This window comes from Trichechus manatus, unplaced genomic scaffold, assembly GCF_000243295.1.
Source record: "Trichechus manatus latirostris isolate Lorelei unplaced genomic scaffold, TriManLat1.0 scaffold00008, whole genome shotgun sequence".
Taxonomy (NCBI): domain Eukaryota; kingdom Metazoa; phylum Chordata; class Mammalia; order Sirenia; family Trichechidae; genus Trichechus; species Trichechus manatus.
Genome location: NW_004443944.1, coordinates 17,088,848 through 17,105,402, shown reverse-complemented (window position 1 = coordinate 17,105,402; position 16,555 = coordinate 17,088,848). Strand labels below are relative to the sequence as shown.

General features: G+C 44.9%; 1 protein-coding gene across 1 annotated transcript in view; it reads left to right on the top strand.

Moving 5' to 3' along the window:
* The window catches only part of EYA2 (EYA transcriptional coactivator and phosphatase 2), a 207,824-nt gene that overhangs the window by 19,200 nt on the left and 172,069 nt on the right, over positions 1–16,555 (top strand). The window contains exons 3-4 of the mRNA XM_012558626.1: positions 1,871–2,013; positions 13,784–13,900. Coding sequence (XP_012414080.1) covers positions 1,871–2,013; positions 13,784–13,900 — 260 coding nt within the window. The remainder of the gene's footprint in view (positions 1–1,870; positions 2,014–13,783; positions 13,901–16,555) is intronic.

Sequence of the window (16,555 nt, the reverse complement as noted above, 5' to 3'; positions counted from 1 at the left end):
TATGTATATAGTTACATTTATTTATATATTTAAATATAGTTACACATATGTGTCTGTGTGTATAGATATATAGATACACACACACATATATATTTAAGGAGCCCTGGTGGCACAATGGTTAAGTGCTCAGCTGCTAACTGAAGATCGGCAATTGAAACCCAACAGCGACTCCTCGGGAGAAAAGACCTGGCGATCTATTCCTGTAAAGTTTATAGCCTTGGAAACCCTATGGGGGCAGTTCTGTTTTGTCTTATAAGGTCACTATGAGTTGGAATCAACTCTACAGCACACAATACAACATATACATATATGTCCATGGATCCATGGGCTCGATATAGCCCCTGGCCACCATTTTGCTACCTTTGAGTTAGAACAGCTCACCTTGACCTTACCATTATAGAAGAAGAGCTGCCTACAGAGCTGGATCAGTCTCAGTCCTATAAGTGAAAAGCAGCAAGCCTTTTGGTTACTATCAATCTTGGGCTCTGGAGTCAGGCTCCTGAGTTAAAGTCCTAGATCTACTTACTCTCTAGCTGTGACTTTGGGTCCCTGATAGAATTTCCCCGTCTTTAACGCAGAGTTGATACGAGCATCCACTGAGATATAATGCACATACCGGGCATAGGTGAGGTAATTGCTAGCCTGTAGTAAGTACACAATGGTTGGTAGGAGGCATTATAGTACAAGCGTCTTAGGTAGGTGGCGCTTTGAAATCTGACCCTTAATGGAAACTGTTATTCACCGTGAGGGGCCCAATCTATTTGGGTACTTTGGTTGCAAGCAACAGAGACCTACTCCAGCTGATGTAAGCCCCAAAGGATTTTTTGGGAAAGATCTGGAGTAGCTCACAATGTGAGTGGAAATGGAATAATCAGACTTTGAGAAAGACCAAGAATAGGATAGCTCCTGGGACTGAAGTAGTTGGAAGCAACTAAAAGACAATCTCTTCGGGGTGTGGCTGTTGGAATGAATTATTCACCCCTAGAGTTAAATTCCCAGAAAAGAATCTGATTGGATGACCTTGTATCATGTGCCCACCCCTTGGCTAAGAGCAGGACATTTTGATTAACAGCCTTGTCAAAACTGTAGTCAATTGGGAAGGTGTATAAATTAGGATAGACAATCAGGGTGGGATAGTCTATGTTGTTGTATGCCATCAAGTCTGTTCCAATTCATAAAGACCCTATAGGACAGAGGAGAACTGCACCCATAGGGTTTCCTAGGCTGAAATCTTTATGGGAACAGATTACCAAGTCTTTTCTTCCTCAGAGCTTCTGGTGAGTTTGAACCACTGACTTTTTTATTAGCAGCCAAGCATGTCACCATTGCACCAGCAGGGCTCCTTAGGGATAGGCTATACTGCAATAATAAATAAACCCTGAAATCTCAGTGGCTTAACACAACAAAGGTTTATTTCTTACTCAGGTAAAGTCCAATGTGGATTGGGCGAAATTCTCCAGGGCAGCTCTCCTCCACACACTGACTCAGGGATCCAGGATGCTTCCATATCATGGCCTTGTCATCTCAACCCGTGCCCTCTACAGCTACTGCCAAAGAGGAGAGAGGGCAGGAGGGCCATGGGGTGTTTTAATTGCCTGAGCCTGCGAGTGGCTTACAATATTTCTGACCTCATTCTATTGGGCAGAACCCAGCCACATGGTCAAATCTAACTTCAAGGGAGACAAGAAGTGTAATCTTTCTGGTGACCAGGAAGAGGGAAATGAAATGGGATTTGATGAGCACATAAGTTGTCTCTGCCTTGGAAAGAGTAAATACTCAAAAAAAAAAAAATGGTGGTGTTGATACCAAAATAAGGGGGAAGGGATGCTGGACTGGGCTAGGAGATTTACTCTTCTCTCTTTCCACGCAGACCTTTCCCACGTGTCCTGCCAAGCCAGCCCTCCACAGTCATGGCAGCCTATGGCCAGACACAGTACAGCACGGGGATCCAGCAAGCTGCTCCCTATACAGCCTACCCACCTCCAGCACAAGCCTACGGAATCCCTTCTTATAGTGAGTACCATACCACGACCGTACATTCTCCCCAGGGTCACCAGCATCATAGTCCTTATTATGTCTGGTTGTCTCAGTTAAATGCAGAATGATAAATGCAATCAATCTAATTTTGGATTGGAGATAGAATAAAAGGAGAGACAATTTAAATATGGTTCAAGTTCTACAGACTATATCAAAGCCTTTTTTGATTGCAAGACTCAGAAACCCAATCAAAGCTGGCTTAGAGAAAGTGGAAATTTGATGATTCACATAACTGGGAGATCTGAGGGTAAACTGACATCAGGTATGGCTGGATCCAGGTGCTGAAATGATGTCTTAAGGAATTTGTCTCACTCTGTCTTCAACTCTGCTTTCCTCTAAATTGGCTTTACTCTCACACAGGCTCTCCCCAGCTGGAGGCAAAGATGGTGCTTATCGACTCTGGGTTTGCATCCTTCAGCTCAGCATTTTTGGGGGAAGGAGAGCCCATCTTTTTCAGTAGTTCCAATAGAATCCTAGGGATAAATTGTACAAACATAATGTACAAAGCAAGTTGCTAATGAATGCATACTGAAAGATACTGTCTTAGTCATCTAGTGCTGCTATAACAGAAATACCACAAGTGGATGGCTTTTAACAAAGAGAAGTTTATTCTCTCACAGTCCAGTAGGTTACAAGTCCCAGTTCAGGGCGTCAGCTCCAGGGAAATGTTTTCTCTGTCGGCTCTGGAGGAAGGTCCGTGTCATCAATCTTCCCTTGGTCTGGGAGCATCTCTGCTCAGGAACCTCAGGTCCAAAGGATGTGCTCTGCTCCAGGCACTGCTTTCTTCGTAGTATGAGGTTCCCGTGTCTCTCTGCTTGCTTCTCTCTTTTATATCTCAGAAGAGATTGGCTTAAGACACTATCTAATCTTGTAGACTTCATCAGTATAACTGCCGCTAATCCATCTTATTACATCATAGTGATAGAGTTTACAACACATAACACATAAGGAAATCACATCAGATTACAAAGTGGTAGACAATCATACAATACTGGGAATCATGCCCTAGCCAAGTTGACAGATATTTTTTGGGGACACAATTCAATCCATGACAAGATACAATGCATATAAAGTTTTAAAACCTGCAAAATAATACTCTACATTGGAGTCGGCAAACTACAGCCCATGGGCCAAATGTGACCCTCTGCCTGCTTTATAAATAAAGTTTTATTGAAACATAGCCACACTCATTCATTTTCTTACTATCTATGGCTTTTCACACTACAATGGCAGAGTTGAATAGTTGTGATAGAGACCCTCTGGGCCCTAAAGCAGAAAAAAATATTAAATTTAAAAAATTTTTATAGTATAGTCTATCCTCATTATTCATAGATTCTCCAAATCAGTACTCGGGACACTTTCTCATTCATGAACAGATGCTGTGCAGAGCAGCAAAAACTTCGAGTTGTCCAGTGCACACATTCCCAGCTGAGGCTGCACAAGGTTGTCTCAGTATTCACTAATTCAGTGTTTATGGAGACTTTACAGAACAGAACTACTTCAAATAATGAGAATCGACTGATTTCAAATTATGATGCCTGGTATGATGGAAGAAAAGAGGGTCGTAAGAGAGAAGATAACAAGGTTCTACGTCCAGGGAAGACCTTTTAGGTCAGGAGCTAATTCAGCTGAGAACTGAGAAATGACCAGGCTGAGGGAACAGCCCGTGGGAAGCCTCAGAGATAGGAAGAAAAGTGGCATGACCAGACCAGTGGCTGGAGCATGCTGGGAGATGAGGCCGAGAGATGGGCAGGGCCTTGGAGACCCCAGGAAGGATTTTGGATTTTATCCCAAGTGAGACAGGAAACCACTGAAGGGTTTCTAAAAGAGGATGAAACCAAAAAAAAAAAACCAAACCCATGGCCATTGAGTCGATTCTGACTCATAGCAACCCTGTAGGACAGCTTAAAATTGCCCCGTAGAGTTTCTCAGGAGCAGCTGATAGATTCGTACTGCCTGCTGACCTTTTGGTTAGCAGCCGTAGCTCTTAACCACTACGCCACCAGGGCCCCAAATGATACAATTTAGGTTTATAAATTTCATTTGGGCCGCTGTGAAGATGCCGGATTGGAGGGAAGCAAGAGGAGAAGCAGGAAGGCCAGTTGGGAGACTTCATGAATTCATGGAGGAGAGACATGGTGGAGGCCTGGGCCAGGGCAGGTAATGGACAGACTTCAGAGCGACTCTAGAAGTGGAATTGGCAGGACATGTGGTGTGTTTCTTACTGCTGCTAGAACAGAAATACAATAAGTGGGTGGCTTTAACGAACAGAAATTTATTTCCTCACAATCTAAAAAGTCCACAGCCATCGAATCAGTTCTGACTCACAGCGACCCTATAGGACAGAGTATTTCCAAGGGACGGCTGGTAGATTCAAAGTGCCAATCTTTTGCTTAGCAAACAAACTCTTAACCACTGCACCACCAGGGAAACCTGAATTCATGGCTCTGGCTCTGGGGAAAGGCTCTCTGTCTGTCGGCTCTGGGGGAAGATCTTCAGTTTCTGTACTCAGAGCATTTCAGTTATTTCTTGGCAGTCTCCACGTGACATGTATCTTCCCCTCTGCTTGCTTTCTCCTGTGCTTGATCTGCTCTTCTGATATCTCAAAAGTGATTGGATTTAGGACACGCCCTGTACTAGTAGAGCCTTATTTGCGTTAGAAAGAAAACCCTGTTCAAAGAGGATTAAATCCACAGGTATCGGGGTTAGGATTTACAGCACCTATTTTTGGGGGACACAATTCAGTCCATACCATGGGGGCATCAGGTTGGGCATTGGTAATAGTATCTATCATTGATTTAGTGCCACTGGCAGTGCTTTATGTCCTTGAATTCCTTTAAAACTCACATCAACCTTACGAGGAAGGTCACATCATTAACCTCATTTGAAGGCTAAAGAAATGGAGGCTCAGAGAGGGTAAATAACTTGCCCAAGGTCACCCAGCTGGTTGGTGGCAAATGTGGAATTAAACGCAGGCAGCTTGGCTCCAGAATCCAAGCTCTTCAACACTGAAGTCTGCTGCCTGGACGTGCATTCCATAAATTCTGGGGGATTAGTTATTACAGACCTTGGCCAGCAGGTGTAGGCATCTTCTCTCACTTTCTTTCCCTCCTGGGCTAGAAGACTTACGATACAATCACACATAAGTTACCCTGCCTGGCTGACAGCCAAGAAAAATGAAGCCGTATTACTTTTCAGCACAAAAGAGAAAACTAACCCTGTTCCCAGACAAAACAAGGCATCGCATGGAAACTCATTTGGTTCAACGTTATTTTACTGTCTCGGTTACTTTTCAAAGAGTCTGTCTCCTGATAATACAGTGTGAGTGATAAGAGCACAGTTCTGGAGTTCTGCCACCTGGTTCACATCCCACCTCTGACCCTTGTTGGTTATGAGACCTTGGACAAGCTACCTCACCTCTCTGAGCTTCAGTTTCTTCAGTCATACACGGGGAGTAATACTAAGTCTGCCTGCACAGGTTGTCGTGAGTATTAAATGAGATCGCCTGTATTGGGGGTAAGGAGCCCTGGTGGCGCAGTGATTAAGCACTTGGCTGCTAACCGAAAGCTTGGCAGCACAAACCCAGCAGCCACTCTGTGGGAGAAAGACCTGGCAATCTGCTCCTGTAAAGATGACAGCCTAAGAAACAACCCTGTGGGGCAGTTCTACTCTGTTCTATAGGGTTGCTGTTGAGTCAGAATCCACTCGACAGCACACAACAGCAACAACACATTAGGGGTTGGCTAATTATTTCTGTAAAGGACCAGAGAGGAAATACTTTCAGCTTTGTGGGCCGTATCGTCTTTGTTGCAATTACTCTGCCGTTGTAGTGCAAAAGCAGCCAGACAATATATAAACTAACAGGCGTGTCTGTGTTCCAATAAAACTTTATTTATACAAATAGACAGTGGCCCACCTTTGGCCCATGGGCCGTAATTTGCTGATCCCTGATCTGTATAGCTCACCATGCTCAGCTGAGGGCACACGCTCAATCAAAGGCAGCTATATCAGTAGAAGCCAAGTTGACAAACACACCCAGAACGTCCATGTCGCTGAATAATAACAGGTGGGATGAAAAGCCATTTCCCTTCTCATATGCCTGTGCCCGTGCAAGCATATGTGTTTGCTCATCGTCTGGACAAACGTTGTTGAGTCTTGTTAGGAAATTTTTTTTTAATACTCCTTGACAAATAGCCTTATTTACCTTTGTTTAAATAGCTGCAGGGAAATGACACAATTGAGCAAACTAGAGACAAGAGGCTAGTATTGAGTATTTTTTCTCAATTTATTATGCAATATTTAAGACATATATAAAAGCATAAAGAATAATACTATAAACACCCATGAAGCAACCATCCAACTTAAAAAATAAAAAACAAAGGGGGGGTTCCCCCTTTTTTCTCAGCAATTCCCACACCGCTGAGTTTGACATTTATCATTCCCATGCGTTTCTTTCTGTAGAACAAATGGGCCTGATAGTAAACATCTTTGGCTTTGCAGGCCATCCAGGTCTCTATTGTTGTTAGGTGCTGTCGAGTCGGTTCCAACTCATAGCGGCCCCGTGTACAACAGAACGAAACACTGCCTGATCCGGTGCCATCCTCACAATTGTTGCCATGTTTGAGTCCATTGTTGCAGCCACTGCATCAGTCCATCTTATTGAAGGTCTTCCTCTTTTTTGCTGACCCTCTACTTTACCAAGCATGATGTCCTTCTCCAGGGACTGATCCCTTCTGATAACATGTCCAAAGTACATGAGACGTCTTGCCATCCTCGCTTGTAAGGATCATTCTGGCTGTACTTCTTCCAAGACAGATTTGTTTATTCTTCTGGCAGTCCATGGTATATTCAGTATTCTTTGCCAACATCATAATTCAAATGCTTCAGTTCTTCTTCAGTCTTCCTTATTCATTGTCCAGCTTTCTCATGCATTGAAGCGATTGAAAACACCATGGACTGCCAAATGAAAATACTCTATTGCAACTACTCAGCTCTGCCATTGTAGTGTGAAAAGCCATAGACAATAAGAAAATGAATAGGCATGGCTGTGTTCCAATTAAACTTCATTTACAAAAACAAGCAGAGGGCTACATTTGGCCTGTGGCCCATAGTTTGTGGACCCCAGTGTAGAGTATTACTTTGCATGTTTTAAAACTTTATATTTATTGAGTCTTTTAGTATGCATTCTTATGCAACTTGCTTTTCCCACTCAACATTATGATTGTGGAATATACCCCTATTCATACACATAGCTATAGTGCATTCATTTTCACTGTTATATAATATTCCAGTATTTGATTGTCCCATAATTTATCCATTCACTTACTGGTGGTCATTTAGGGTTTGGGGTTTTTGTTTGTTTCCCATTACATAGGATGCTCCAATCAATATCTTTCTGCATTTCTCAGAGGTGAAAGCCTAGGAGTGGCGTTCTGGGTCGTGGAGTGTATACATCTGCCACTTTACTGGATACCAGTAAAGTGTCTCTGTTATCAATGGCTGTGTAACAAACCACCCCAGAACTTAGTGGCTTAAAACAACATTAACTTATTATTTCTCACAACTGTGTGGGTTGGCTGGGGAATCATTCTGCTGGTCTTACCTGGTCTCTCTCGTGTATTGAGCTGGTGGGTCAGCTGGGATGGCTGGGCCTCTCTCTGTCACCATGGTCCTTCATCTTGGGCTTCCTCACATCTTGATAGTCTTGGGTTTCCAGAAGGGTGAAGGTGGATGCATCAAGACCTCCTTATACCTACGTAGGCTCCAGAACTCACAAGCATCACTTTAGCCACTTCCGTGGGCCCAGACAAGTCACAAGCCTAGCCTAGATTCTGTTGTTGTTGTTCTTAGGTGTCAAGTCGATTTTCAACTTATAGCAACCCCATGTGACAGAGTAGAATTGCCCCATAGAGTTTTCTAGGCTGTAATCTTTATGGAAGCAGATCACTAAGTCTTCTCTCCCGTGGAGCTGCTGGTAGGTTCGAACAGCCAGCCTTTGGGTTAGACCTGAGCATTTAACCCTTGCACCTCTAGGGCTCCTTGCCTAGATTCTAGGGTGTGAAAATAGACTCCTCCTCTTGATGAGAGGGGTTGCAAAACCTTGCGGCTATGTTTTCCAGTCTACCACAGTATAGCTGAATTTCTTAACAAAGAAGCAGGGGTCTGCCCAAACAAAATGAATCCATAGGCATCTGATTGTGAAATCGGAAACTCGGGAACCAAGAGAATTCGGTGCTCTGAGCATGCGATATGCTTTACCTGTCTGTCTTGCAGAATTCTTTAAACACCTTCCTGGGATGCATGCTGTGACATGGATGAATCTTGGAAACATTACGCTGAGTGAAACAAGCCAGACACAAAATATTGTATGATCCCACTTATGAGAAATGTCTACAACAGGCTTAGAGACCAGAGTAGATTAGTGATTTCCAGGGATTGGGCTGAGGGGGGAGTGGGGCGTATAAAAAGAGAGAGACGGAGAAGGATGAGTCCCCAGTTCGGCCTCTGAAATGCACATGGGGGCTTTTCTTTTAGATAAACTTCGGGGGGTGGGAACAGGGGGAACCCTCAGTCTTCTTTTCTTTGCTCCCCATGGTTTGATTGCATTAGCTTGCAGCTCCAAGTAACCCGAGCCTGCAGGTACACAGTTGAAGCAAGTAAGATTATCGGAAGCAGAAAGCGCCTTTAGAACTATGGGATGACAAGGCTGGAGGCAGGTCGTAGGGACTGTTTGTGACAGTTACCTGAGCTGTGGTCTGTGTATGACTGGAGGTACTCAAGATGATCTTAAGTGGTACCCAAATGAACTTTAGAATAGTTTTATAGTTACATTTTAATTATTTTAATATGCATTAGGAAAATGTATATATAGCATAGTGAGCTTGTAATTTCTCGTCATTGTTGCTTAGGGCAAGCAAAATAGTTTTAAAATTAAGTTGACTTAAGGAAAAATGTGAAATGAATCATTGTGTCAGTGGTGCTGGGATATGGAAACCAAGCAGGTGGTACACAAGTGATTGGAGTTAACCCCTTGCCGTCGAGTCCATTCCGACTCATAGCGACCCTATAGGACAGAGTAGAACTGCCCCATAGGGTTTCCAAGGAGTGGCTGGTGGACTCAAACTGCTGACCTTTTGGTTAGCAGCCGAAGGCTTGTTTAGTCCAAACCCCTCATTTTACTCATGAGAAAAATGAGGCTTGGGGAGGGAAGGGGACCTGCCTAAGTGATATCACAGAGTGAGGACAGGAACAAGGACTTTCCTGCCGTGCTGTGCAGTGGACTGACCAAGAAGACGCACCACTGAACTCTGTATAGGAAGAGTGGACTATTGATGTTTTCAACACAAGCCACCTCATGTCCGTCCTCGGCCTGGGACCTCCAGTGGCGCCTCACACTCAGGGTCAAAGCCAAAGGCTTTCTAATCCTGTAAATCTGCCCCGCCCCACTTCCATGGCCTCTCTGACCTCATGGCTTGCTTGCTCCCCCACTGTCATTCCATTCCAGCCACACTGGCCTCCTTGCCTTTGGCCCCTCAGCATGCTGCATGTGACGCTGCCTCAGGCCTTTTGCACGTACTCTTTCCTGTCTCTGGTATCCACACCTTGCTCCCCTGCTTCCTCCCATGGGACCTTTCCTGATCATGCTCTTTAAAATTCTAACTCCCTCTTCTGCTTCGTCTGCTAACCAAAAGGTCGGAGGTTCGAATCCACCAGGCACTCCTTGGAAACTCTATGGGGCAGTTTTACTGTGTCCCGTAGGGTCGCTAAGAGTCAGAATCAACTTGATGGCAACGGGTTTGTTTTTTTTTTTTTTTTGGCCTACCCCTCAGCCAGCTTTCCTCTCTCCTCCTTTCCTGCTTGATTCTTTTCCATAGCCATTATTCATTCCCAGACTTGTTGCCGTTGAGTTGATTCCAACTCATAGAGACCCTATAGGACAGAGTAGAACTGCCCTACAGGGTTTCCAAGGAGCGGCTGGTCGATTTGAACTGCCAACCTTTTGGTTAACAGCAGTAGCTCTGAACCACTGTGCCATCAGGACTCCAAGACTATAAATGTCCAAAAAAACAAAAAAATGTGTTTGCGAGATTGTAGTGTACGGTTGATGAGATGACAGGGAAGACTGAGTGCAGCTGGCCATCTGAGTATGTCAAGAGTCTGGGAACCAATCATGTTATGTCCAAAATCGTGTCACCAGAGTGTGTGACTGTGTGCTTCCACTGTAATGTGCTTTGTTTACGTCTCTGCTGTCAGTCTCCTCCCACTACAGGTAAGCTCCGTTAGAGCAGAGACTTTTGACTATTGCATTCACTGCTGTATCCCAGCGTCAAGAACAGGGCCTGGCACTTAGTAGGTGCTGAGTCAGTATTTGTGGAATGAATGGACGGATGTCTAGCATGTCTTTATTGTTGGCGCTCTCTCAGAAATGTACACCCTCATGTCATTGCTTCTGCAAGCTAAAGCCAGTGGAACTGGAAGGTAGTTCCTGAGCATCTTATGGAGGCCTCATTCTCATTGCCCTGAAGATACTCGTCAAAGATACCTGGGGAGTAGGATATCTGATGACATCAGACGTCCCCTGACCAAAGCGTGGCAATATTCCCTTGCACGAAACCCCTTACAGCAGTGCTTCGCGTCTGGAGTGAAAGTCCAGTGCTTGTTTTCGGCTTTTTAATTTTCAGTCCATCACGGACTGATACTTGGGTAAAATACAATCAAAATTAATTACTAGGAAATGAAATTAAAATTTTTTAAAAAGGCATAGAAAATTCAAGCCTAGCGATATGACCTCAGCTGTCATGGCAATGTCAAATTGCTGTGACAGTTTCTAAATTCTTACTCTTCAGGTTCTATACTTACTGCATCATGAGCTGTGATAGTCCCTGGACCACACGGTGGGCATCACTGACTTACAGGACGGAACCCCTAATGGCGGGTTTGCCATATTCTCTTCTCTTCCTCATGTATTAGAATTTTATGATTCAACCATTTCTGCAAACAAAAGGGGAGGGAATAGCTTGACTTTGTTTTCTTTCCTATTTGTTCGTTCAGCAGGTATTTACTGAGCACCTACTGTGTGCCAGGCAGGGAGCCAAGTATGGGGATAGCACAGTGGACAAGGCAGACCCAATGCCTCCCCGCTGCCCCTGGAGCTCTCATTGTTAAACAGGGAACTGTGATGACTGCCAGGAAGGAGGAGAACTGGCTGCTGTGGAGGGAGTAATTGAGGGACTGACTTTTTGGGGAAGCAACATGGAAGCTGAGAAATCGAGGATAAGAAGGCGTCAGCCTGGCAAAGAGGAGAGAGGTGTACGTTCCAGGCAGAGGGAACAGCCTGTGCAAAGGCCCTGAGTCTGAAGACAGGTTTCTGCAGTCTGTATCTGTTTAAAAATGAAAAGTGTGCCTGCCCGTTGATGCAGCAGTTCCACTTCTCATCTCCAACCTAGATAAACAATTCAAGTGTTGCAAGAGGAAGCATGTCCACTTCCTCCCTGGTTGTGATGGCAAAAAAATTGGAATCAGCCTAGAGGCCCATGATGAGGGGACTGACTGAATAAGCTGTGATAGTCCATACTTTGGATTTCTACCCAGCCATTAAAATGAAAGAGTGGCTGGAGCACATGGTTTGAGCAGAGCACAGGGAGGCCGTGGGGTGGGAGCGGTGGGCAGAACCTACGTAGGGCCTTGAGGGATCACAGTAAGGAGTTTAGATTTTATTCTAGGTGCACGGAGAGAGACTGTACCTAGTGCACCAATAAACTATTCCTAGAAAACTGAGCAAGATAAGGTGCCACGGAAATATTGCTCGTTGGTATCACCGTCATTGCTACCAAAGTGTTGCACCGCCTACTGCATAAAATCACTCACGTTCATTACTGAGAGGCATCAAGATAAGAAAGGAAAACTTTGACTTCAGAGTTATCTGCTGATTGTGAGGCCCTGATTAAGAGGCTGACTTTCTGAACCTCAGTTTCCACATCTTTAAAATGGGGGTAATAATGCCTGTTTGGTGGCATGGTTGTGAGAATGAAAGAGATGTCTGTTTTTAAGTAGCTTGCTCTGCAGAGTCTTATATGTTTGTTCCTTCCCCTTCCTTTATTCTCCTGACAACCCTGCTGGTGAGTATCAGCATCTCATTTCATAAGGGGGTGAGTGGGGTGGGGATTTCTGAGCTCAGGCTGGAGGAGAAATGGTTCTTAAGTTGACTGGGTGAGAAGGAGGGAAACCGAAATTACAAAACCATCCCCAGGACTCAGAAGGTTCTTAAAAGGAATGCAGTTTTAAACAACAACGAAATACTATTTTGCGCCTGTAAGATAGACAGAGGTAAGCAATGTTTGGTAATGCATTTGGTGTAAGGGTGTGGGGAATCAGACATTCACTGATCGTTGGGAGAGGATGTCCATCTATCCTCTAGAAAGGGCCATTTAACAACATCTCTGAGAGTTAACCATGCTCCTATTCTTGGACCCGGCAATTCCAAACACGGGGAATTTACACAACAGGTATGCTTGTACATGCACACAAAAATAGATAGATACATACATACGTGGATGGATGATACATGTATATGTATGTATATAGAGAGAGAGAGAGACTATAAACCAAGCTGAAGCAAATATGTGTATAAGAATATATGTATATATATTTTCTCTGTACACATATATATTTATATACACATATAAATATATACATTATTGCTGCAGCTTAATTTATAGCCATAAAATCTAAGAACCACCCAAATCCATGAATAGGAGACTACTTAAATGATAGGGCAGCTATACAGTGGAATGAGGAAGAACTGTATGAGCCAATGGAGAATGATCGTTACAATATATTGTGAAGTAATAGAAGAAAGAGAAAAATGCAGAACAGCATTTGTAGAATACTCCCATTTATTTTTTAAAAGAGAATATTGTTGTTGTTGTGTGCCATTGAGTCAGTTATTACTCATGGTGGCTCCACGGGACAGAGTAGAACTGCCTCATAGGGTTTTCTAGGCTGTGATCTTTATGAGAGCAGATCACCAGGTCTTTCTCCTGTGGAGCCACTGGGTGGGTTCAAACCACCAACCTTCCAGTTAGCAGCCAAGCTCTTAATGGCTCAGCCACCAGGGCTCCTTAGAACAGGGAATATATGGAGATATAGATCATATACATCTGTATTATCACATAAGCTTGCATATGTACAGAACATGCCTGGAAGTGAACCCAGGAAACTTAAAGTGGTTGCCGGTGGGAACAGTAGCTGTGTTGTTGGGGTCAAGAATGGGGAGAGACACTTTTTGCTCTGCGATTTTGTACTGTTTGAATTTTCTACAGTGTGCTTATTACATTTTCAATAAAAATAGAATTTATGGGCAAACAATGCTGGGTCAGCCTTCCTCCCTCAATATAATCAGAAAAAAAATAGCACCTTAAAATCGGCCTCGGTGTCGCAGAGGCAGTGCAGCCTGCCATCATATGGTATGGCTAGACCATCCTCTTGCTCAAGAGAAGCCATAAATCCAGACTTTTTGGAGTCATATCTCCAGATTTTTAAACAAAAGCAACTAATTCAAATTTGCTTTAAAAATGCACGCAACAAAACATGTCTGTGGCCTAATCTTGGCTCACAAGCCGTCAGTTCGCACCTCTAGTTTGGAAGCTGATAAAATAGCGTGCTGTCTTAACTCAGTAGCTGTTTTGCAGGTGACAGGGAAGCATCCTAATCATGTGCCCTTGGTGCTTCTTTTTCCTTCTTCAAGGCATCAAGACAGAAGACAGCTTGAACCATTCCCCAGGCCAGAGTGGATTCCTCAGCTACGGCTCCAGCTTCAGCACCCCACCCGCTGGACAGAGCCCGTACACCTACCAGATGCACGGTCAGTCTGGCGTTGCGGCCCCTCCCTGCCATCTCCAAAGCACCCCCTAAGTTGGGTGTCGTTCATTCATTCATTCATTCCTTTATTCAGCAGATTTGTGGAGCACCTACTACGTGCCAGGCTCTATCCTAATTAGTCGAGTTGCAGTGGTGGACAAATAGTGAATCTGCCCTCATGGCAATTACCAGGCAGTGGGGTGAGACTGACAATTAACAAGTCAATAAATAAATGGGATCCTTTTGCATGGCATTGCGTTCATGAAGCACATAAGCATGGGGTTTGGATAGAGAGTGATGAGAAGTTGTGGGGTGGGTCAGAAGAGGTGGGATGTGTAACTTTAAATTGAGTTGTCAGGGAAACCTCTTTGAAGAGATGGCATTGGAACAAAGACCCAAAGGGTGAGGTGGAGCCAGCCCTGCAGACCTGGAGAAAGAGCCTTTCAGGCAGAGGGAAGAGCCAGTGCAAATGCTGTATGGAGGAAAATGCCTTGTGTTCGAGGTAGAGGATGGAAGCAAGGCTGGGCCAAGGCAGAGGGGACATGGCAAGAGAGTCTTGCAGAGGTAGCAGAGCCAAATCACACAGGGCCTCGGGGGCATTGGGAATGAGTTGGCTTTTATTTGAAGTGTGATGGGACAGGCAAGTCCATCGTGGAGACTTGAGAAATGCCAGGTAGTGGGACTAATGGATGGGCGGGTGAAGGAGTTTGTTTTAGGCTGGGTTCTCTAGAGAAGCAAAACCAGTGATGCATGTATATAAATATAGAGAGATTTACTTCAGAGAAATGGTTCACACAGTTATGGGGGCTGGCAAGTCCCAAATCCGTGGGTCAGGCAGCAGGCAGGCTGCTGGCTCACAGGTCGCAGGAGCTGGTGAATCCAAAATCTGCAGGTCCAGCGACAGGCTGCAGGCTTCTCACGTCCCAAGAGCCAGAGGTCAGACAGGACGAGTGCAGAGGTCAGACAGGACGAGAAAGCTTTGCCCAAACATCCATTTATCTATTGGATGCAGGCCACGCCCCCCAAGAAAGCTCCCCTTCCAACTGATTGGCTGCTTACATCAGATCACAAAATGGAGGACGATATATAGTGTCTGCCAAACCAGTGAGGATCATGGCCTAGCCAAGTTGACACAACATTAGCCATCACAGCGCTGTTGTTCCAGGCAGGAGGTTCAGGGCTCTGCATCCTTCTAGGGTGGCCTTAAGAAAGGGGAGAAAGAACTCCAGTGTGGACCCTCCCACCCCATGGAACTGGCTCACTGGAGTCTCTTGTGCCCACCTCCACCCTTTCGCCGTCCAGGAGCTCCTGCCTTATTCTTTGCCTCTTCAGGAACACTTGGGGGTTGATTCATGGAGCAGAGGGCTAGTGGCAGTGACTTTGAGGATCCCCATCCTGGTATTTTTTTCCTTCCTGCAAGTCGGTTACAAACGACCGTCAAGGATCTGAAAAGTAATATGCAAAAAAATAAATGTGATAATGAGTAGTTTTACTGTTCTTTAAAATAACTGTTTGCGAGTATTGCCATTTCATTATTGTGTTTAAATTTTTGTTGAAGAAACAATAAAAATGGGTGTCAGGGGCAGCCTTTCAAGGAAGGAAAAACTGTGAAGGGACAGCCAATGATCTTAGGGGTACATGTAGAGAAAGGGGGTGGTGAGCATTAATGTCCAGCCCTGGCATCGCCCCCAGGCCAAGGTCTGCATCACAGTGTGTTGGTGATATTACCAGCTGACATTGACCCAGCACTTACTACGTGCCAGGTGATATATGGATCATCTCATAGACTCTTTACAACACCCCAGTGTGGGTGCTGATATTATATCCATTTTACAGAAGAAGAAACTGTGGCATAGAGGGAATGACTGACTTGCCCAATGTCAGGGCAAGGAGTTTATAGTTTACTGTAAGTGCAGAGAAACAGACTGAGTCTGTTGGGTGTCTGCTGGAATCCCAACTTGCAGCCTCACTGCAAAGCCCGTGTGCTTGGCCACAGTCCTCTCCTGCCTCCTCTGCTGCTGCTGTCCCTTCTCTCCCTGACAGTGGCCTTTCTGAGTCCCACTGGAGGGTATAAGCTGCTGGGATTCATCTCTAAGTGGGGAGTGAATTATGGCAGCAAACCCCAAAGTGAAGGCCTGTGAAGACTCAGAACTTGAACTTGCATTTGGGTCAATCTCAAGCCAGTTTGTTTTTTAGTTTTGCAAACAGAAACTGGACTTCCTGCCTCAGGGCTTCTAAGGCTACAGAGGTTCACCAGCCAACACAGTCCACCCTTCCCCATTCTGACATACCCTCTGGCTGCATCTTAAGTAACTTAAAAGTTATGTAGGAGCGGCTTACCGTTCATTCATTCATTCTGCGATATTGAGCACCAGATTTGTGCCAGGCACTCCCTTAGGCACCAGAGGGCACAGCAGTCAACCACGATGACTCCCTCGTACAGAGAGACAGGCAGTGATCTTTCAGTCAGTAAATAAATAGAGAATTGCAAATTTTGGTAAAGCCTGTGAAGGACAAAAGCAGGGTGATGTGATGGACAATGGCTAGAAGAGAGGAGATCCACCTTAACCAGCTGATTAGGGAGACCTGAGTTGTGGAAAGAAGTCAGCCACGCAAACAGCTGGGAGAGGGCAGTCTAGGCGAACGGAAGAGCAAGAGC